The sequence below is a fragment of the Embiotoca jacksoni genome, unplaced genomic scaffold (assembly GCF_022577435.1).
Source record: "Embiotoca jacksoni isolate LCO1_2020_lvr unplaced genomic scaffold, fEmbJac1.0.p SCAF_12, whole genome shotgun sequence".
In the NCBI taxonomy this organism is placed as follows: Eukaryota; Metazoa; Chordata; class Actinopteri; family Embiotocidae; genus Embiotoca; species Embiotoca jacksoni.
Genome location: NW_027185252.1, coordinates 4,615,350 through 4,640,163, shown reverse-complemented (window position 1 = coordinate 4,640,163; position 24,814 = coordinate 4,615,350). Strand labels below are relative to the sequence as shown.

Sequence of the window (24,814 nt, the reverse complement as noted above, 5' to 3'; positions counted from 1 at the left end):
CTATTTGATAACAGAGAGCTGAAGTAAAAGTGGAAGTTCCGGGGTTCAGAATCCTAGTGGCAAGAGTGACTGAAAAATCCAGCTTGGAACTGAAACCCTCTCAACAGTATGTTGTGTGTTTCACTCCATATACTTGAAAAACAATCTAATATCAGTGTTAATCATTATTTAATTTTTTTTAAATATCCTTAAACAAAGACTTGTTCCTACAAGCCTAAACTGGAGTCCATGAGCAAGTCGCAGAGTGGCGGTTAATTCAGACAGGTCTGCAATAGCAGCAGAACAGAGAGGACTGAACGCTGCAGATGTTTTAAAACAGCCGAGCTTATCGCTAAATAGGGAAAAACGGTTTAAGGAGAGAGTTACGTCCTGTCACACAACATGAAAGTGACCCACCTATGCCAGGTCCCAAACAGACACAGAAAAGGATCATGGGGATTGACTGTCACTGTCTTTATTTTTCAATTGATGGAGCGAGAATTAAGCAAAAATAACAAACCTATAAAAAGAAAGATGATAAAAAAAAAATCAAAAAAAAAAAAAAAAAACTAACAACAAACCAATCTCCTTATATTTGATCTCACAGGAGCAATCAACTCGTTACCCCTGCACTGCTCTCACGCAGTCTTTCAGACACAGCCGTATGAAACAAAAAGGCAGAATAACAAAGGAAACAAGTTTACAATGCTTCTTTTTTTTTTAACAGGAGCTGTAGTTTTGTTCTGCGCACGTGAAGTAATCATTGAATTTCTGCTGATCTGCATTAAAATATGGAAAGTATAGCCCAGAAACATCATACTTTCTCCAAATCAAAACTTTAAATTAGAGCTAATAACAGTCTCGCAAGAACGAGTCAGTGAACACCGGTGTACAACAATGCTGCTGAATCCATTTTATTCACAGAAGCACTAGACTGCCTCTTCACTGAATGTGCAACACTCAACAAGCAAAAATGACTGAGGGTTGGGTTTTTAATAACAACACAAACTCAGACTACCATGTAAAAACATTTGAACAACTTTAAAGTAGGGATCTGAAAATAGTCCAATTCTGTTAGATTACATATTCTTATTGAAAAGTTACAATATGAATACGAAAGTTGCAGTGTTAAATGGTGGGAGGAGGGCTGGGGGGGACGAACTGGTGGGCAACTTCTTCTTTGTAGGATTTGAGCTGAAAGAGTCAAACCCTCCTACACACACACAAACACTCCTTTCACTGCTTTCCAGAGACACTCTGTGATATCATAGTGTCTGCTCCAAAGAGAAGAGCACACAGCACTTAGCCCAATTGGACTGAGTGATGACCAACGGCGTGGCACATCATCATATTCATTTATCCATCCAAGCCTCTGCTTATTACTATCTCATCTTGAAGCTCTGAACAGACTGGAGCAGTGGATGAATGGATGGATGGATGGATGGATAGATGGATGGATGGATGGATGGATGGATGGATGGATAGATGGCTTCTTTCAGCCCACATCCACCATGTGCATCAATTAACTTCTGCCTGCAGGGAGGCAGACACATAACACTTTCAAATAAACAATAACTAGAGCCAAGAACCACTTTGATTCTGACTCTTTGTTCTGCTCTGTCTGTCTGACTGTTAACAAATCTATCATCCATGTAGCATCCCAATATTTAATCACAGTGAGTGAGAAGTTTGAGCATCAAACCGGTCTGTCACGACCAGTCTTGAAATATGCAGCGTGAGTTTGCAGCTCTGCCGAGGTCCCTTCTCCTCGGGGACCAGACTGTCAGAGACCGAGCAGCCTGAGTCAACAAAGATCACGGTTGCCATGAACTGTTCTTCATCTTCTGATTGGAGCGAACCTGGCAACCCGCTCCCTGAGCAGAGCTGGATGTTAGCATGATGAGCCACTGATTGGACACCACCAGCACACACGCAGCAGCTTCTCCAACTTCATCACGAAGACACTCCTGCACTGTTCTGAAGTCAGTGCATGTACGACAAATAGACGTACAACATAGTTGAGATACACTCCCCTGGTTTTATATTCAAGTATATATAAAGTCCACAGTGTATCATGATATAATGTCAACAATGTCCTCATTCAAAATGCAATAGTAGTCAGAAAAGCTGCAATTAGATATTTTCCATAAATCACTCAGCTTGATGTAAAACTGACCAATGTGTATGTAGACGTGCGGCTCGCTGTGATGGATTTAACATTAACAAATCTATACTAACTGATTTTAATGCGGCACAGCGAAGAGTGTAAAACAATTTCTGCCCAGGACTTCAGAATAAATAACTTAATGCGCTGGCAAACATTTAAGTATACATGATTTAGGGACTCGCCAACAGACGAGTGTTGCCCTTAACATGCCTGCAGGAAAGGAGGGATAGATCTCTTCAGAGGTAATGCAAGTGAATATCGACTATTGTCACAGAGAGTAACAATAGCTAAAACTTAATGGGAAAACATCGGACAGATTTTCAACGTTTGCTTTTTGACGTACTTACACTTCAAGTAGTGTTTTGTGCTGCAGTGCATCTACAGTATGTGTGTGTGTGTGTGTGTGTGTGTGTGTGTGTGTGTGTGTGTGTGTGTGTGTTCGCTGTTGTACCTCACATCTTTTTCACTGGAAAAATCCATTAGATAACTTAGCAGTTCCGTTGGAAGCCTTTAGCAACGTTGCAGTCAAGTCAATGAAAACAGCGCTGTGAGCATGACTAAAAGCTTTGCTCTTAGCACTGTTGCCTCATCGAACACGCGCGCACAAAACAGCACAACCCAAATGCACGCAGACCACTCTGGGGTGCTTTGAGTTCACGGGTCCCTTCCTGAAACAAACAAACTGGATGATACTGGGCGTGTCTCGGACCAAAGACGCATTCTTTTTTGCTCAAAATGGTAGAAAACTCCCATATTTATTCATGTGCGATATGTAGCTGCTGTCATGGAGGATGGTATCACCAAACTAACCTCTTAAAAAAATAATAGAGCCATGTGATATAAAATTTAAAAAAAAACTATGTAACACAAACTTAAAAGTTGTTTTAAAAATGGTAATAAATAAATGAATAAAATCGGTTTTAAACAGGATATCAAAATTTGTTTTGTGTCCTCCATTGATCAATCACTTTGTAAACATTTCAGAAAGTACTAAGAGTATCAATTACAGCTTCCCTAGTTGATGTCTTCAAACCAACCAGCTGTCAAAAGCCCAAACATTCATTTACATGCATTTTCTGATAAATGCAATAAAAAAAAAAAAAAGTGATCAAATTAATCAAATGTAGTATTTCAGGACTAATCAACAATGCAAACAACTTGGATAACCAATTAATGAATTTATTCATCAAGGAAAACCATTAAATACTTGTTAGATGTTTGACAGCTAAACAGACTAATTAAGGAATAATTAAGTCATTACCTTGAGCTCAAGTAATTTGAGACTGGGATTTGTCTGTATGTTTTGCATTTTTAGACATGTCAAATAGCTGATTAATGGCAAAATTAAGATTCATAGGGAAATGGGCCAATGTGGTTAATATCTCATCCTAAAGAAAGTAGAAAAAACTGGAACAACATTTTACAGAGATTAGAGTGTGAGCATCTCAAAGCAGAGAGACTGAGCTTTCTAAACACCGGCAGGTAGCGTCTTGATATATTTGAGCGTAAGAGGAGATAAATGAAGACCCCCATGACGATAGGCTGAATGAATGTCAGATTGACAGAAACAAAACAAGCAAAGGAAAGAAAAACAGACAAAGACTTCGGGTCAATGTGGCCCAGAGCAGACAAGACTATAAATAGATCCAATCCTCCTCCGGCTTACAGCCCTGAATCACACTGACCTGGCCCGCTCTGCATCACCTAGCTTGAGAGACAGAAACACAATGAGACATAAAGTGAGAGACAGAGAAACAAAAACAGAGGCAGACTGACAGATGGAGACGGAGAGAGAAATGAGAAAGGCGGAGGCGAGTTTCTGACACTGATTTTGGAAGATCTCTCTTCGCTTCCCCGTCAACAACCGAGCCTAGTCAGACCCCCCCGTCGCTGTGAGAGGTCACAGTTGGGTCAGTGGGCAAACGCCAAGGATCTTGTCGCTGTTCAACAGCGTAATGATGTAAACATGACAAGGAGCTCAGTGATGGAGAAAGAAAGATGGTGTAGAAATAGTGGTGATGTTGCCAATGCTGGCACTGAAACCTAAAATATGATACTTGAGGCTTTTACCATTAAACAACAATCTGGCACTTCTTTGATGCTCTTCTCTTTTTCAACTACTCGTGGGCAGTCAGAACTAACACCCAATCCTCAAAACCCTTCATTTTCTCCACCCACGACCAGCCACTTTTCTTTTTTTTTTTTCATCCGCCCCCCTGCAGCATGCTAATGAGAAAGAGACAAGACACCAGTTCTGCTCTACTGGACCCCAGAGACGGACCTAGTGCAGTCACAGCTCAGCCAAGGGGAAGAAAAGGCCAAAAGAGAAGAGAGAAACACGCATACGAGTTTACAGCCACGCAAGTAGCTCCAGATATGTTGTACTTAAGCACAGAGGCGCTTTGGGATGAATGCTCATGTCAGCGTGTTACCTTCCAACAAAATAGCAATTTAGCATGGATCAATGGCAAGGCTGTTCAAGACTGTTGAACATGCAGGCTTTAATCAGACTTTAACCTTAAATATGAGTATTCGTGGTTCTGTTGTTCAAGTAAATACTCTGAAACGACCTTTTTCTTAAAAATAACCAATTCACGTCTAAAGTCATTACTGTTGTTAATTAGCAGCACGTGCAATTGTCTTTATGATAATTGATGATTTCAAAACAACTTTTAACACTCTTAAGTGGCCAAGTGCTGAAGGACATTACCTGACAGTCAGCAAGTTTCTCACTAAATGACTGTCACGGACAGTTAGGTCTTCACCTCAGGACATTAACTGACCATTAACAAGCTCTTCACTGCAGGACAGTAGCTAACAATAAGGAAGTGTTTTGCTTGAAAACTGACAGTTAGCCAGTCTTCCATTAAGTTGGCAAATGTTCTACTAATGTTGTGTTCAGGCCGAACGCAAAGACATTTTTTTGCCTGTAAGTACGGCCGCTTAAGTTAAACATTTTCAACTTGTGGAGACACATATTTGCATCCTTTTGCATCACCCAGCGCAAATTTTCAGACATTCATTATCTTTCTTTGCATTGACTTGTATGTAATCGCTCCACGGGAATAATTCCCTTCACGTTTGGTCTTTACACAACAGAGGAAACAGTAACTGACCATTAGGAAGCTCTTCGCTAAAGCTAACTAACGGTTAGCCAGCTTTCCACTAACTGACATAAACTGACTTTTAGCGCTTCAGTAAAAGACAACTGACAGTTAGCAAGGTCTTTACAGATATTTTTCGTTTGCTTATATAAGTTGTTCTTTAAACTTGCTATAAAAAAAAATTAAAAAAAACCTTTCAGACAAAGGTGGGGTCGTCACCTTTGTCTGAAAGGTTGGGGTTTTTTTTTCAAACTCTTGCAGCGCAGCGTATTACTGTGTATCCGATCAGTGTGCCGCCTCCCTTCCTACGGTGCTGAACTCCTCCAGCTTTTCGGATCATAAAGGAGAGTCTACACTTTCTTCTGCCAGTTCCCCACAGGAGGAAGTTTAAAGGAGTTGAAGCTGTGGTCATATTTGTTATCCCGTTGATCCGAGAGAACTTTTTGAACTAAACGCTGTAAGGGGTCCTGGCAGGGAGACACAGACTCTATTCACAGTGCTGCACACCAACCTGACGGTAATGGTCTCTCCTAGCAGGTCAGCTGAGGTCGGTTTAAGCTTCATTTGTTGGCTCAACTTAATACACCCAGTAAGCCACACACACTCCCTTAAGACGTTTTTTTTATTCACAAGAAGAACATGATACAGAACAGACATCGTAGTGAAACACAAAATGAGTGAAAGAAGGATATACAGTGTGTCACCGCAAGTTTTGGCAGAGCTACTGATTCCTCTCCGATCACTCCACACACAAACCAACATAAAGACGACTGCAGTTGGGTTTTTTTAATCCTAAATTTGATGCCAGAAAAGACTGAGTAAGTCCTGTTCTCATAAATGTAAGTTTAACTTCAGCTTAAGGATATTTCTAAATGTAAACAGACGACTTGTGTAAGGAGAAAAATTTAAACCAACGTGCGCAGTCACAGGGCCACAACAATCTAAATTTGAATGATGTTTTGAAGACAAGGCACGCGTGAGAGATTTCGCAGTGGAGATAAAGAAGCTGCACAAAGCTTTGACAAAATGCAAAGCAAAGGTCAGGACAAGCTCATAAATACTAAAGAACAATGTTACATGAAAATGGGTTCGCATCGGCGGGGGAAGGAGGCTCATTCATCCAAATATATGTGGTAAGCCTTTCCTTTTACCAAAGGCTAGCAGCAAACAGCATTATTATCTTCCACTGAACATTTGGTTGTTTCCGTAAAATTAAGATCCTGTAAAATGTGGCCCACAGTGTCAAAAAGTATGAAAACATATGAACTGACAGATGTGTAAAGGCACACTATGCCTACTAATTTCAAAGTAAAGTACTTGCTGGATGTCAAAAGAAATTCATGCATCAAGCCAATGGGTCAAAGGTCCAAAAAGTAATTTTACTGGTCTTTTAAAATAATAGAAGAGAGCAGAAAAGCTATCCAGCATGTAAAAGTTTGACCGTCCATTTCAATGGTGGGAGTGAAAACATAAACGCCTCGTCATCCACGAAAGTAATGACACGTCTAAATATAAACAGTGGCAAGTCCTGTTATCTCAACAACACTGTGCTGTAGCTAAGCAAATACAACAAGAGATTAATAGATAAATTAGATTCCTCCCAAATACTCTGCCAGCTCACAATGCCACATATCAATAAGTACATGTTGAAGCTTATCAGCATTAGAGTTGTGTGAGCTGAGAGCCCGACCTTACTGCGAGACTATGCAGAATTCATGAGGTCAAGAAAATGTGAATACACCTTTCAGGCACAGAGCTCATACATTTTTCACTAAATTAAGTGGCATATTATCTCTAAGCTGAGTATTAACCTCTCACTGTAGCCAGAGACACAAGATTATTTAAGCAAAATGTTTAAATTACATAATATTAACTGCTCAATATTTCCCAAACACTGTATGATTTGTATGATGCGTGGGGTCAAAGTTGTGAACAGTTACAATGACATCTGTTGTCCGAATGTTACAAGAATGTAATGCTATTTTAGTGTAGTGGAAATGTGAGCTATTTTAGTGCAGACATCTTTACCCTCGTCAATGTTTGCTTTATCTGGTTTTTATTAACAGGCAGTCATTATTTGTTTGAGCCAACCATATTTGAATATCAGCTTGCTGCGCTTTAATGTTGCAGTTGGGACACCGTACTGACTAGACGAATGCTTAATAATGCAACATGACGGCACCCAAATAAGGACGAAGAAAAGATCTGGAGGCAAAATCCTGGCACCTTTATTCCAGCGCATAAATAACACTACGCAGGTTTCCAGCCTTGATGTGCAGCCTTGGTGATAACAAATCACTGATGAAAGGCTATTCCAAGGAGACATACTTCAACCCTGACAATGACCAGCTCTGACTGACACTGACTTATCTTTTGGTTATTCCCTGAGAGAAGGGATAACGACCTCTTTGAGTCTTGAGGCTGGCATGTCGTAACACATGAAGGGACACACATGAAAGCACCTCCACAATAATATAACGCAACCAGGAGAGTTGTGTAAGTACTGATGGCTCAAATAGGTCATGTACAAAGGAAATGAATGTGCTACTATTCCTATTAAGGAAAAACTGAGGTGTTAAGATATTGAAGTTGGAGTTTGTGGAACAGGTCCAGTTCATTGTATGTTGGAGAGACCGGTTTTAATGCAAACCATTAGACAGTGCATGCGCTCAACACTGCAGGCTTCAAATGTGTTCTGTAAACAATAAGTTTACACTTCCCTGCGGGGGAGTAGGGTTTTTAAAAGCTGCACAGGTTGGAAAATATAATTCTGCTTACATGCACAGTATATCAAGGCTTCTTTCCAGTGACTGAAATAATTATTGTTTATTTGTATTACCATTTACAATTATTGCTCAGCTGTTGAACCTGTTGCCATGATTAAAAACTTAAATATCAAATACTTACTGTGGGGTAAAAGTAAAAGACTTGCATTCCAACTTCACTATAAAATTTGTCTCATTTCAGCCCATTAAAAAGAACAATATTATGGAAGTTACAATGTTTTAATCTAAATGTAGCCTGTTTTATCGTATAAATGTAAAATAAAGTCCTGACATCAAACTCCCCTGATATTGAGGCAACTAATTTTGTGATTATAATCCACCGTCGATCAAGTGGAGGTTGTGCTCAATTCTACAAAAGTCTGAACAAAGCCTGCATCGCTAACGCTGGCACAAAAGTATGTCAAGGCAGCAGGACCTTTATTGTGAAAGGCTGTTTTGATTGTAACCTTGGAAGCAGACACAAATGCACCAACTGTGCGGGTGGTGTGGCATTCATCAGGAGTACGCACTTCAACCAAACGCACACTCGACTCCACTGAACGCATTCATTGGAGTACTACGAACTACAGAGCAGACTTAAGTGGTGATTATCAAATGATTTTAAGTTGGCCAGGAGCCTACGGGCTGGTGTCATTTGTTGCTATTAAGCAGACATCACTGAGAAAGTATCGCCGGGAAAACAGAACAATAAACTGTGTGAATGCGTGATCGACTGTGGGAGTGTGTGTGGCTGGTCAAACATCCTCCTCTTGGGAAAATAGCAGCCTTGTGCAGAGAACCTTTAGTGTAAATGGAGATAACGACAACAAAAGGTGAACAAATATTTACACAGATCCCTGTGTGTGTGTGTGTGTGTGTGTGTGTGTGTGTGTGTGTGTGTGTGTGTGTGTGTGTGTGTGTGTGTGTGTGTGTGTGTGTGAGAGAGAAAGAGAGAGAGTGTTCCTTTGCATTTAAAGCCACATTGGGATGTCGGTGTGGTTTCCAGGTTAAACCTGGCTTGTGTCTCGTAAAGTAAACAGTCAAAAGCATTCGCCAATAAAATAATCAGACATGCAAAGTGACATGTTGTGGACAGAACTGTCTGTTGCCTGGAGAAATAATAACAAACTATAAAAAGGAGATGACTAAGCAAAATGAAAGCAAGAGAATGAATGAAACAAGTGTTTAGAAATATGCAGCTCATTACAGAGCATAAGCGCATTAAAATAAATACATGAAGGCAACCATAACTGACTGAAGTATTTAAAACCTCCACTCTGTGCCATACCTAAAAAACTTCTGAGTCGACTTCATTCCTAAATTGATACCACCACTGCAAAGGGTTTCCATGTTCATCATTACCAGTCTAACACCATCTCCAACCTCACTTACCAACCTCTTCAGTGCAGTTTATCAGTCGGGACTTTTACTTTTTTCTTATTGTCCCATGAAAAGACTGAAACCATTTTATTTTTGTTTGGATAATGTTCACTGAAAACTAGAGTGCTTAGCTGATTAATGGTCATTTTTAACAGGAATAAATGCTAACGCAGGCATAACTGTTAACCATTTTTATTTCAGGATTCAATTCATATGAATTATTCCTCTGCGGACCATGAATGTCATAAAAATGCACTAAACAGCTGAGATATTTCAGTTTGGACCAAGCTGGTGGACCGACAGATGCTGCTAGTTTGGCAAAAGATTTTGTAGCAATTGAAACACAACATATTGTAGCTCGCCAAAACATTGATAGCTGACACACGTCGAGGCTGGCTGTGTTTTCCTATTGATCACACTCACACAGGGCTTCAATTAACAATTTCATTGCATTGTTGATTCATCTGCTGATCATTTTCTGGTCTAATTGAAAAGGTTGCTCGGTTTCTAAAATGTCAGAAATGATGGAAAATGTGTATCACAGTTTCTCAAAGTCGAAGTCCTTCAAATGTCTTGTTCTGTCCTCACATTGGACGAGCAGGAAAACAGAAAACTTTTTACATCTTTGGTTGAAATTTGACTCTAATAATTAATCAATTACCAAAGTAGATGATTAATCCTCTGTCTCAATTAATTGTCTAAGGATTTGAGGTCTGGTAAGATTTTGTTTCCCCTCACGTGGAAGTTTAAAAGCATTTATTTCAATCGCTGCTCTCGGATTAATAAAAGAAAAAGAAAAAACATCAATGTTTCTGATTGATAGCCTGATTCTGATTCGTCTTCCTCACGCTTGAAGAGCTCAGACTTTCATGTGATTGCACTGTCACTATTCCCTGTGAATGTGGTGACCAATATTATGTAATCTTGGCTGTCAGGTGTGAAGGATTGTATGAAATGTAAGCTAGCTGTTACCATGGCGACAAGCAGTTTGATTGACAGCGAGTGTGTGATCAGGAATGGATTATCCCTGGAGAGCCGTGGACACACAAGTTGACACACTTACAGTATACACATGCACACACACAGACACACACAAATAATGTCATAGTGCTGTAATTATCATTATCTGTCAAAATAGAACATGTATATGTTAGATGCTGCAGCTGATGCTAAAGTACATTCATTTGATTGATTTATTAATATTTGTATTTAATTTTGTGTCAAGAATAACAGAATTTCAGTTGTGTTGGTAACAACGAACAAACTTCTTGCATAAATGCGTCGCTAACACAGTATGCAGTACATTTTTGTGAAACGTGGTAACGTGGTCTGAATTTGTAGAGGCAGAGAAGAAGAAACAAGCAATAAAGAGACAAGAAAAGTCAAATGCATGAGAGAACATTGCCAGTACGATGTGATCTCATTGTCACACACATGCAGAGACACACGCACTAACACAGTCACACACACATTATTGCTGGATGCCTCTCCCATGTGTGCAACCTGCTTTATTGCCTTCTCAGTCTTCCAACTGTCGCAGTAAATAATCTCAATAAAAAACCTCTCTATTTAGGAAACAGCATTATTTCACTGTTGGTAACTTTACTCACCTATAAAGTTCAATTACTGCACCCGTCTCACTACTAAACATAAGTCAGAGATGTATGTGTGTGTGTGTGTGTGTGTGTGTGTGTGTGTGTGTGTGTGTGTGTGTGTGTGTGTGCGTGTGTGATAAACAGACAAGAGACAGAGTACATTCAACAAACTTTGGTGCTTCATCTACTTAAGAAGCTTCTATCTTTTACAAAAATCACCAAGCGTTGGAGGTATATGTATAAATGTATATGGAATGCTTTTAGTCAAGGGCCTGCTCCACCCTCCATATATGAACAAATCTGCTGCCACTGTTGGAACAGGGACTTATGAACAATACCTCCTCCATGACTCACACACACTGACGTGACAGCAACTGACAAGGAGGCAGGCGCGCGCACACACACACACACACACATGCACGCAGGTGACCCCACACACACACACACACACACACACACACGAGATTCTCTCCTGTAATGTAATCTACTGAAGTGTTGGCAGGGAGCGTTGCCTTTGAAACACACTGGAGAGCTGACCACAGGAAGAACAGATATGAGCACAGTAAGGCTGCCATGAATAATCATTTTATTTTCAATTCATTTCCTGCTTGCTCGCTCATTTTATTGATGAATAAGTGTATAGGATGTCAATATTCGTCTTCAAATTCCATTCCAAGAATTGTGGCGTACGACTACAAAAAGCGACAAATAGCCACATTTAATAAACTGGGATTCAGACATTGTTTGGCATTTTTTCTTGAAAAATTATAAAACCGTTAATCAATTTACAAAATAGCTGCAGATTGAGTCATAGAGTTTTGCTATTTGAATTAAAAATTTTAAGCAAAAATTACCAAATTCTCGGTGGAAATAAGATGACGTTTGGCTTATATGATATTACACCGATTAAACTGCAAGTTTGGATAGTTACACGAAACCAGAAATCTGAAAATGCCCGCCTGGGCTTTTTGTCTTCCCATTATTCTTTTGGCATTTTGCCTTTATTAGATTGGAGCAGTAGAGGGAAATGTAGGGAAATTGAGGAGAGTAATGACATGCAGTAAAAGTTAAACCAACCAGGAATCGGACCACATTGGCACCCATACAGTATGCACACTAACCACTCAGCTACTAGCTCACCCCTGCTTGACTTCTTCTGGCATTTTATGGACCAAACAATAAAACAAAGTACAGCATAACAGATCGTGAAAACAGTCATTAGCTTCATATCTTTAATAGTAACTTGTAGATTTACTTTCTGGTGAGAAATCAACCTCTTCAAAAGTAACAATCTCAGTCAGCATCCTCCGTCTGTGTCCGCGTCCAGCACTATATGGCAAATAAAATGTTTATTCACGTTGGCTCCCACATGATGCCATATGCCATTCGGACAGGGGGGGATAATGATGAGCAGATAAGAGGGAAAAAGAGGGCAACATGAATATGACAGAAGGAGAGTCTTGGAAAAACACACTGAACCTCAGGACACACAGCACTGGTGTCAAAGCCTCGATAAGACAAGAGGAAGGTTTGCATGCTGTGGGCAGACTAACACCATGAACTATTCCTGCTCTGGAGCGTGTAACCCTCACCGTCTCACTCGCTATTTCCATATCCACATCCATCTCGTTCCATACATGACTCTATCGCTCTCTCCGTCTCATCAAATATTCACAGTTGGTCCTATTAAACATTCACCACGCAGCGCTGCTACGTTTATCTGCCCTGCGCCAATCAGCCTGCAGCGAGCGCACCAGAAGCCCACCAAAAGCCTGAAAACTAAAACACACACACGCACACGCACGCACACACGCACACACACACGTCGTCTGCCTGCGTGGCCCGCGATGCGGCAGCCTTGAGAGATGGGAGGAGATGACTAGAAAAAGGGAGGAAGAAGTCGCGAAAGGGGGAAAGAGGGAGAAGGAAATGGTGTCTGAAGGGAGAAATGAGACACATGAAAGGAAATCGGATGAAGAAAGGGAGCACCGAAAAAGGAGTCTGAGGGTCCACTCCTCAGCTCCGGTCCGTGTTCAGCGGGAGCAGAGCAGCCTTGCACCTCAATAATTCAACAGCAGGACGAGTGCCGCCAGCCTCTCCCTCGTCCCCCCCCGACCCCCCCCCCCTCTTTCCCTGACATCACAAGGCCTTACCTAATAACAGTGTAAAAATACACTCACTTCATAGTTCCACACAATATGAGACACATAATTGTAGCTAAAAATAACATAAAACACTGTCGAGATAGATTAAACTCTGAACAGTGTTTCCTTTGTGTGGTTCAGCGTGTCAACACAGAAAACGTTTAATTTGATGGAAAACCTTCGCCGCTCTTTTGAACAGTTGCACGAATGCGACCTGAGGCTTGTTTTTTTTTTTTTTACGCTCCACATCTGTTTTCTTCAGTTCTACGCGTGCGGCTACAGTGGCTGTGTTGGGGTCTGCTAAAACGTGGTTGACCTACATTCAACACTGCTCCTGAACGCATCCTGCGTAGATACGGACAGAGCAGCGAAGCTACTGCTCTTCTGACGCGCTGCTGTGCAGGTCTGGTGTTGGTGCCATCTCTGGGTGAGGAGCGACTCGCATTTAGTGTGTTACGCAATTAGGGCTGGATATCACTCGACAATTTTTGATAACCTGTACCGATACCTGGACTTGGACACCAGCTCCAAAACAACACTTTTTTTTCATATCAATATTATAAACCCATTTTTACAAAAAGAAAATGACATTACATTACAGTTCAAATTTGGACTTGTCATGCAGTTTAGAGGGGGAGAGTGTGACACAGGTTTGTTTTTTGTTTTTTAATATATGGAGATGTTCCCTAAATGCCTCACATGCCGGCTGTTGGTAGACACTAGCTGGTCACAAAGAAGCCTCTGATCCCCCGTTACTGTAGCGTATGCTACTTAGTATTGAAGCATTTTGGTCTGTGCTATCAGAGTATCAAGATTCGGTACACAACCCTATTTATGATATGACAAATGTATCATCAAAGTGAGATTTAGTGTAATAAACATATTAATACGTTAGACAGCCTGATAGCAGTACAAAAAAAAAAAAAAAGGAGACTAGTGAGGGCTCCATAAATGGAAAGCTGCAGATGAAAGTTAAGCAGGCTAAAGCAGATGCTCACTTCCTCATACTGTGTGTGCAATACTGAGATATGAAAGGTTTGGTTTTCACACAGAGAAATGAGCCACTGTAACGAAGCCTCTGTCAAAAAAGAGATATGGAAATATCTTGTCATCGTTCTTGCTGTTGTACTTTTAAAGTCTACCCACTGACCTTTGGTACTTTATCATGGTGCAAAATGATGCACATAAATCATGGCTCGTCACAAAGCCGCAGAAATGAGACCACTCTATCTCCCCCTTTCATCACAAAAGCATGCGGGGAGCCCTCTGCCATTAAACTCAAAGTAACATAAGCATAAACACACTTCCCGTATTGGCTTCGGCTTCCTATGATTTTTATCAGGTAGTCACAGTCGCCTCGGGCTAACAATAATCGCCGTTATCTACTTCTGTAAACTGATGCTCGAGTGACCACCTCTTATCTTGAGAAATACAGTAATAGCAGCGTTCAGTATCAGGCGCCGCAGGCTGCAGCAGCATTTACACATCTGTGGAGCAAGTTTTCACTAATTTCACTTCGACAAACATTACTCAACAACACACATCGGCACCGCTACCAGGCTCAGCCGCAGCGGCAGCAGGCGTCCCCTGCTGTCAGGCTGTAGTGGAAACGCATGTCACTGCGGTTTGGCTTAACATAATGTGGCTACGGCGGACCGACCCGGGCTGATGGAAAAAATCTTGATGGAATGAAGACAGGAAGGGGAAACAGCTAGTCTGGCTCTGTCCAAGGGTGAGAAAAATCCCCCTGCCAGCACCTCTAAATTCACTAATTCACACGTGGCGGCTCATTTGTTTCGCTTGAGTGACTGTGCGCACGCAAGTGATGCCACATGACCCAGCTGTAATCGCTGACCTCACCGCCAACGTGCCCTGCCTGAGCCACAGAGAATGGGGATTAATCCCACCCACGCAGACACACACACACACACTCACACACACACACACACACACACACACACACACACACACACACACACACCTCGTAAGTACAGATGTTACTCCAAAGTCTCCCTGACATCAAACCACCAAAACTGATGTGCTGTTGTAAACAACAACAAGTTCACAAGCAGACATCAGACTACATGTACAGTTCATTTGCAGCTGCCGGGAGATCAAAACAGCGAGTTACTGGACCTCCAGCTGCGGCACTGCAGTAACTATCAGGATGATGTATGTGTTGGGCTACGTAGATGTTTTGATGTTTGTGCGCGTGGAAAGATTTACTGTAAATGCAGACAAGTTTTAGATTCGGGCTGTGCAGCCTTTCAATGTTTTTGGCCATGAATTCATTAGGAAATTATGCTAAAAGATACTGCGAACACGGGGGACATCGCTTAAACTATGTTTGATAGGGAAAGGGACAAGCAATCAGATTACTGGGCAATGTTGTAAACAAGGGCACAGTAAAAGCCACATCATGTAAACCATTTCATTTTGAGGTAAAACAGGGGCCCGAAATTTTTCTTAGCTCTTCTTTAATTCAAGATCATATGTGCAACTTCCCATTTCACAGATCATCGTTGCTTGCAAAGTGTTGATAAAATCGCAAATTCTTGAGGGCTCGCGCACGCTCGCGCACAAGTACGTTGCTAGTTTTGGTTTGAAGCTGTGAAGGTGTCAAAAACAACAAGAAAGGAGTTGCATGCAAATGTTATGACATTTCTGCCATTGAGAAGCACACGGCGATCTTGTTGCACCTTTGGGGAATGTCGAGGCAAAGAGCTCAACCGCTCTGCTGTTGAGACACGAGGCTGACATTAACCAACGAGACCGCCATGCATGTTTGCAACTGACAGTTCATCTATTATGTTGTAGGCTTATCTCGGTGTCTCAAACGTAATGGAGGAACATACTGAGAACGACTGACAAAATCTGAGTATGTGCAGATAACTAAAGGTGGGAAACATGGCGGGTCAAAGTTGAACCATGAAGTCGGTCTGTAAATTGTGTCGACAACAACGGTTTGAGTGATAATTGTACCATTTGCCTTTGTTTTACATTTCAAACCCATTTGGCGAACCTCGGGGTTTGTTCGCAAGCTGTCCGATTACTCGTCTTTCCGACCGCAACTTCTCTGCATTCCCAGAATTCGGTAGTTACCTTGGTGAGTATAATGTTGCAATGACCTAAAAAAAAAAAGTGGCCTAAAGTATTAAAATAAGTTGTAAGAACAAACCGGAATTTACTTTGTTTGTGAGGTTCAGACACACACATACCAAGGTTCTTGTGTGGAAAAACACCCTCGCAGCACATTTCAGCTCTGATTAGGGACATTGTGCACTGAAGGAGAGACTAATGTGCGCTTGCGTTTCACAACGTGACACTGTGAACAGACAGGCTTCGTCGTGCATACAGTAAAGTGTTGCACACAAACAATGTGTGCAACTGTGTTTGTGTTGTAAGTGAGAAAAGGGCAGTCGTCTGTATGTGTGTTTGTGTGGTAACTGTGGCCACGATGAAAAGCCACACACACACACACACACACACACACACAGAGAGAGAGAGAGAGAGAGAGAGAGAGAGAGAGAGAGAGAGAGAGAGAGAGAGAGAGAGAGAAATTGGTCTCTGCCAGACAGCCTATGGGATGAGGAGTTTCACCCCTGCTGTTGCCGGGTTACTAGCTCTGGACCACTGCCAACGCAGCCCTCCACACAACACACTTATACACACACACACACACACACACACACACACACACACACACACACACACACACACACACACACACTGCATCAATTCGGCTGGTGAAAAGGGTTTTTAAGATCTATGCTCAAATCAATCTTTTGTTTGCAGAGAAGTGAGGGAGGGGACTGGAAAAAAAAAAACATAAAAATGAAGGAACATGATGACATGGGTGGGGGCGTTAGAGAGACACAGACAGAGAGAAAGCAATTCAGCCTGCATCCCCTGAGAAAAGAGCAGCCCAATCAGTCCAGAACCGGCCCTGATCTGCAGCTCACATCATCACTCAATGTCTGGTGGCATGGTCTGACATTTACTTGGACAAACATGCAGCGCACGCACGCACGCACACACAACAGTCTGCAACAAGCACACGCACGCACGTACACACACACACACACACACACACACACACACACACACACACACACACACACACACACACACACACACCGAGCCATACGGAGATACATGAGCAAACACAAACGCATGTGGTGACCAAAACAACCGAGAGACAAAAAGATGCTGGGATTCAGCGACATGGCAGATGAAACGCTGTGACACACGCGAAGCGCAACAGGCAGACGATGTCAACAAATCTGCCACAAATCCACTGGTGAAAGGTGTTGGTATTTCCAACATGTGCTCAACTGTCGCAGTCTGAAAGGATTATGTATCGGTTTCAATTCGATCAAACTTGATTGTGGCTCCGATTGGTAATAATTTCTTAAACCCACTTTTTTTTTTTTATTTAAGAAAGCTAAAAAATAAAATGACAAAGACTATACATCCGATTCAACATTTTGAATCCAATTTCCGATAAGAAATATTTAAAAGCCTCTTCCCAGGTTGTGGTGGATAACCAGCTCGATTTGTACGACCTGATACTTACATTTAGTTATTGATAACTTGTTTACAAACATGATTTCATTTTAATAAATGTTCAAATGATCCAATATCTCCCCAAAAGGCAAAGATTGAAGGGAAAGTCCAGAAACTGAAAACAGATTTGTGCATCAAAACTTTGTTTATTTGCTTCCTTCCTCACCCAATAATCATCTGACGACCCCTCAGATTTATCTAGTGACCCTTTGGAGCGGCCGGATCCCTAGTTTGGGAACCATTGGACGAATCAGGCTAACCGTGCACAAAGAAGTTCAAACAGTAACATGCTGCTGATGTTTTAGATGTCATATATAATAATATCAGACAGACAGACAGACATAACCAGTACGTTTACTTTCATACTTTAACGACAGTTTGTTGCTTGTACTTGTGTACTTTTACTTTAGAAGGATTACCATGCTGGACCTTTACTTGTATTGGAGTATTCTCACAATGCTGTATTTGTACTTTTACTTCAGTTAAGGATCTGAATATTACTCCCACCGCTGGAAAAATGAAGGTTTAGCTCTGTGACTTAAATGTACGATGATACGGGAGAGGTGCAGACACGGAGCTAATGACACCCGTGTAAGTACAACAGGTCGAAGTCGAACCAGGTCAGTCTGTAAATCGTGTTAACCTGCAGGTTTGTTTAAAACCTGTTTGGTCATATGACTGCTCACGTTTCACGCTCTGCTTTGACTTCTTTCAAGCAATCAACTGTGCGAGTGCAATGTTATCACAACTGATAGAGGTTAAAACTATCAAAAGAAACCCCGAGCTATCCTCCATCTCATCCTACGAGCTGCAGGAACAGCGCAGGATATTTTAGGCTCAAGCTGGCACACGTGCAAACCTTTGCTGGAGACCAACAGTAACTATAACAAACCAAAAATGGTTGCAGACGACTGCCAAAGCCCGCTGAAGCTCTCTGTACGACTTTAAACTGCAGCAGCAGCAGCAGCAGCAGCCCAGCTCTGCCAAGTGGCCTCCAGCTTTTCAGGAATCTCCACTGACAAGGGCAGGACATGGCGCCTGGCTCGCTGCGCTCTTAAGGAAATAAACTGACTTCACCGGGCAGCTCCAGCAGCCCACGGTTGTCAGCCTTCAGTTTGCATAGATTCATGCTGACTGCAACGCCGAGCTACACCGCGGATATCTGCTGCACTCACCTCTCGCCGAGAGCTTTTTGGTGTTGATGATTTTAGCAGCATACTCCTGGCCGGTGGACTTCTTGACACATCGGCGGACGATGGAGAAGGCACCCCTGGAGAGGGAGAAATCGACAACACAGATGACAGATCAGTGAAAGCTCTTCGAACATTGGGTGTGTGTCACAGAGGAAAGTGTGCGGCTGTGCACTGAACTTTGTGTCACACACACACTAGGGGCATGTGTGAATCACATACACTTAAAGAGAGGGTGAAGGAAGTGAATTTATAATTAATACAGCCTAATGTTTTTTAGAGTATGAGAAGAGGTCCTGGCTACTAGTCCGTGACGGGGGACGGCTCATTGTGAAAGGACCCAGTCATTAGCTGGCGGGGAGAAACACGAGTAGAGCTGAAAGGTTGAATTTACATGGATCTCCTGAGCCTGGCTGCATTTTGGCACAGACGCCTCCTTTAAAACTCACGCTGCTGACTGTATTGGTCGGTGGAGCAGCTCCATTAGCCGCACGCAGAGATTAGACGTTACAAAGTGGCTTTGTAGCCAGGATCTAACCTATGCGTCCCTTTCGTGTTTGTAAGCCTGCTGCGCCTCTGCCAAAAAAAAAAAAAAAAAAAAAAAAAAAAAATGCAACCGCCACAGTCTTATTCTTCTTTAATATTTCTGTCATACACAGCAGCCCTGCAGCCTGCTCAGAAATGCACAAAAAGCAGAGCTGAACAGGACACCGGAGATGCCAGCAGGCAACGCGTAAAAAAAAATAAATAAATAAATTTAAAAAATCGAGTTTTCGACGCGCGCGCGATAGTACCTGCGGATAAATTGACCCACAAGTTGCTCCTTGCAGGCGGATGTTTGCCACCTTCGGGGTTACAAAAGCGAGCCGTGGCGGCGCCGTACGCCTTTCAAACGCACGTTCGGGATTAAACACAAGCCTTTATGCAGCCGCCAACGTGAACCTGCCGACGGCTTATTGTTGCTCAGGAGGTTGCCTGCCCTTCCCCGTCTTTTGACAGCCCCTCTCCTGCCTTGTCAACACTGAAGCAATCGCGCACAATGGCAGCAGCAGCAGCAGCAGCAGAGAGGAGGGAAAAAAAACGTGCAAACACGCACACACCAACGCACACAGACTGAACGCAACAAGAGCGGCAGCGGCGCCGCTGACGGTCGCTTACTTTCCGAGTTCCTCGTACAGCTGATATTCGTCTGTGAACCTGGTCGAGGTCACAATTGTAGCCATGTTGACTGAAGTGAAGGGGAGAGAGGGGGGTAAGTTCGCCTCGCGCCTCAGTTGACCGCCTCGCGCAGGTTTTCGGGGAGGAGAACTCGCGAAGGCTCACAGGGGGAAGAGCGGCTCGAGCTCAGAGAGGAGCAGGGAGTAGGAGGAGAGGGAGGGAGGTGTGTGTGTGTGGGGGGGGGGGGGGGAGAGAGGGGTAGTAAGCGGTAGTAACAAAGATCTTCTATCGAGCAAGATGAGTCACTCTGTGTTGAAAAGGACAGCAAACTGTGTCAAATGGGCGTTAACCATATAATACTGTGCGCAAACAAATGCAGACCGTGACATTTTGATGTCGTATTTCTTGAAAACACTTTGAAAACATCTTAAAGGTGCAATACAGCAATTCACTTTGAACACTTTAGAGCTGTAGACATAGACATATCACGACTTTTAGGCTGCATTTAAATGTTCACCCCTGCAAACGTGGACAGAAGTCATGCATGTTCACATCAAGTCGGCAAGGGAATGAAAATGCAGGGCTCTTTTCCATGACGTGAATTAAAACGTTCTTAATGGTGCAGCACTGTCACTGGAAACTTGTGAAAGACACGTGCAGGATCTGCAAAAGAATTGTTCCTTTTTAAGACTTGTTGAACAAAAACGTGCAACTGGATCACCACACCACAGAAGAATGAAAACCAATGTTTGCTCTTCTTTGCAGATTATTAGACTTAAATCCAAGTATATACACGTGCAATATAAAACCTTGTTACATCAGTTTACTTACATACATGTGTAGCAAATTAATGTTACGTTATTATTACTATCCCTTCCTTCTGCAGTGTGGCATCTGCTATGCTATGCACTATGCATAAAAGACTAGTCTGGAGAAATCTGCACGTTTTTTGTTGACCTCACATAATTCCTGTATAGTTCCTCCAAAACATCAACGTAAGCAGAGTTCTGATCAGACCTCAGTGGATGTGCACGGAGTTAAATCAGCTGTTTTACAAGACAAGTAGTAAATGTCAAGTTTTAACACCAAAGTCTCAAGTAAAAAACGGCAAGATTAAAACCTAATTTCTGGGTGTCATTTCCTGAACAAATGATAATGGCATCTTTTAAATGAAATGCTATTTGAAATGTAAACAACAGGAAAACATTTTTGTTAATAAAACGGAGAGTTTACCAGCGTCATGGCTGGAAATGTCATTCTTATTAAATAAATACTCCAAAAATAGAGGACTTTTGTATGAATTATCAAGCCCTCTTTGCATTGATCGTCTCTATTTTAAGCGATATCAGCTGAAATCTGTTAAAAAATATAACTGTACATTTTCAGTCTGTACAAGTTAGGTCTGAAATCTTACAGTCTGTCTGATTGCCCAACACCTTTTCAACATTTTAGCAGTCGCTTTTAGTGTATTTGAAAAATGAAAATGAACAATGAGTTTAGGTGGCAAGTTGACACTTTATGTTTCCCTGTTGTGTTTTGTTTTGGTCTTTTCTTAAACCAGAGATAACGTCATAGTGAGACCTCTTCTCACCCTCTCCTCTCTGGCAGTAGTGGTAGAGGTGGGACGCAAGCCGCGCGAGATCTCTTCTGGTGAACCAAGAGCTACAGATCGCGGATCAGTTTTATGAATCTCTCCCGTCCATCTTCAATGTAAGCGCACAAAGGTAGAGCTGACACCAGAACAGCTAACAAACGCAGCATCCATCAAGTCATGCGCTGAGATGTAATGCCGCAATATTTTAATATTGGCACAAAGCAATGAGCTCCATGCCTACAAAATTACAGTTTTCATTTTCTAAACTGGGTCTCCAAAAAAAAACACAAAAAAACCGGAATCAGTCTCCGTTCAAAATATGGCTCCAGGAGACAATCATGATTAATTTTGTTTCATGCCTTCTCCAGTTTGATGAATCAAAGTCTTCTTATTCAACAGACTACCAAAACAGTTCTATATATCTGTGTTCAAATATTAATTTGTTCTGCAGTTTTTAACACAAATACAGTTGGCATAAACTGTGATTATGTGCTTCTGTTTTTGATTATGTTATGACATCTTATTTAAAAATAGAACGACTGCAGATTTATTTATTTGATTGAAGCTATTTTAAGATTTTACATTTTGTCCTTCGGTTTTCATGAGAAATAATTACATTTATCTCAGATTAATTACAGGTCACACCTAGAGCCTAGCATGTTTAAATAATACATTAATGATCTGGCATGTATTGTTTGTTTTTATTCACCTATAATGTCCAGTCACTGTGACACCACCACCACTAATGTCACCCTTTTAATTATAACAGTGCATTTGCAGAGGCGATCACCTTCACAACTAAATGCTTTTTTTATGTGTCTGCCAGCATAATGCTGACAAAGCTCTTCAAAAACACCACTGTCATCATCATCATCATCATCATCATCATTGTACTGTTCCCAGCATTTGTGCAGTTTTTGAGCTTTAATGAGACAACTTTGAAAATATGCAGGAAGGTACATATTAAATGGAGGTTAAATCTTTTTGATTGATATTTTACAGACTTTACTCAGATTTTTAATCACACTTCATTGTAAATTTTGTCATTTTCTTTAATTTGATCACACGCATATGTCTGTTTTTTTTTTTCATCGTGTTCATTTTTCACATTTTATTGACAACCATTTCATCTCATTGGGTGGACAAAAATTTTAACTGAGTTGACCTGAATTGATAGCTTTTACCCAAATGTAATCACTATTATAACACCCCCTATAATGTATTTACACCCAAGATAAACAGGAGCGAAAGAGAGGAGAAATTTAGGGAGTTAACTGATACTGACTCATTTGCAGTTTTACGGATTTTAACTGTGAGCTGGAGCATCATTGTATAAGAGACGGGGAATTATATGTGTTATGTAATGGCCTACTGGGTTGTAAAGGTTTATCTGAGCTTTCATGAATATCTCATGAAGGGTATTAATATATTCTCTTGGCACCATGTTTAAGTGTGTCTGTGATTACAGCTGCACATGCTCCTGTGAGGTAACATGACGAGCTCAATGTTACCACAAACGTTTTGATGCTCATGAGCTAATAGCATTTCTGTTTGATTTAGATGATTGATCACTGATCGATCTACAGCATGTGTGAGTTTAGATACTCGTGTGTTTACTTTAAAGCTATATAAGATGCATTTAGTAGCTGTTATAGCTTTCAATCATATCACATGGCTTTCACAAAGATAACCAGTTTTTATATAAGTGTATTTTTCCTGTTTTTCTTCAAAGCTGCTTAAACACCCCTAAAATATTTAACTGCTTAATTTACACCTGGAAATTCAGTCAGTAACAGCTCCAAAACTGCAAGGCCAAAGTGAATCTTGAGCTCAGTGGATAAAAGAGATTTGGAAGAGTTTTGAAATACAATACGTTTCCTAATCAGCAGGTGAGAGTGAGATTTAAAAAACTTTAATTAAAACATAAACACTCACCAATGAACAATGACAATGAATCAGCACCAATGATATTGAACCTGCTCTCAAAAAATATCCATTGCAACTCTACCAAATTTGAGGCAACAGCCATAAAGCACAACAATGTTGCATCCATTGTATTCACACTGTAGTTGTACCAGGAGGCCTGAATGTGCCACGCTCTGTACCCTTTTATAAATAGCATCAGAGTTTGAGTTTTAATAACAGATCGAGCCTGGTCACAGAACAGACCCCTCCAGGTTAGACGGGGTTCATATACAGGAATAAAGATTCGGTTTAGACAGGATTTTTTTAAACAATATTGTAAAAAATGACTTTTGACTGGGACCTGGAGTTGCAGCCTGTTAGCTGAGATGCACAAACAGTATTTTAAAGAGTGAGAAGGACATGTTTCTCTCATCACCAGTGCGACTTACATGCTTGATTATATGCAATAACGTTGCTAAACCATATGGTTCCCTTTATGGTTCTTTACATGCAGTCAGGACTTTGCCACTTCCTATCACCTGACCGCCCTGTTCATTTCCAATCACAGATCACCTGATCATCAGCCACCTTCTTCCACAGCTGCTCTCAGTCCAGTCAAGATCTCTCTGCTAAAATTAGACACTTCTTCATCCTCTTTTGTTTGCCAAATACTTATTATTGCTCTTTAGCCGTTGCGTTCCTGCCATTGTTCAAGTAGTAACTTCCTCCCAATGAATTATCAAGAAAAACGTCCTTCTCTTCCAGTGCACCTGTAGTTTGGTTCTGTGTTGTTGTCTGCATGACATAATGATGACATGGACAAAAGTGCTTTTTTGTAATAAAACAGACAAATCTGTTAAACTACAAGAAAGTGTTCGGATTATTATCTAAACTGCAATGTCGACAGTTTGAGTCACGAGGCAAAATACCATAAAATAATTTAATAATTGATATTATTTAATCCCAGAATAATGTCTCCAGCTGTGTGCTAAATCACACAATACAATGTTTTTCACATGCTCAGCCCGTGCAAACATGTGCATCTCCTTTCTCCTCTTTTTTCTCGCTGCTTTGCCTCTGAACTGTGAGAGAATATCTGGCATAGTGTTTAGAGAGCATTGCCGGCAATTAATGAATGTTTGCAGTGAGCACAGGAGCAGTGCGACCAGTTTCTGCCATAATTACAGGGAGCCGCTGTGATATGACAGCCTAATTAGCGAGGGTGCAGAGGTGCAGTCGTATTAATTGCTGAATAGCTGTGTTTCTC

At 41.5% G+C, this 24,814-nt stretch overlaps 1 protein-coding gene across 32 annotated transcripts in view; it reads right to left on the bottom strand.

Annotated features, from left to right (window-relative positions):
* The window catches only part of camk2g2 (calcium/calmodulin-dependent protein kinase (CaM kinase) II gamma 2), a 62,124-nt gene extending 41,867 nt beyond the window's left edge, over positions 1–20,257 (bottom strand). For 17 of the 32 annotated variants that reach the window (XM_069144322.1, XM_069144323.1, XM_069144330.1 and 14 more), the window contains exons 1-2: positions 20,049–20,256; positions 18,876–18,970 (exon numbers count right to left, since the gene is read on the bottom strand). In XM_069144322.1, the coding sequence (XP_069000423.1) occupies positions 18,876–18,970; positions 20,049–20,113 (160 nt within the window). In that variant the 5' untranslated portion in view covers positions 20,114–20,256. Of the gene's footprint in view, positions 1–18,875; positions 18,971–20,048 lie in introns of all 32 variants that reach the window. The other 15 variants (XM_069144314.1, XM_069144315.1, XM_069144318.1 and 12 more) reach the window with 2 other exon arrangements.
* Between the last annotated feature and the right edge of the window lie 4,557 nt (positions 20,258–24,814).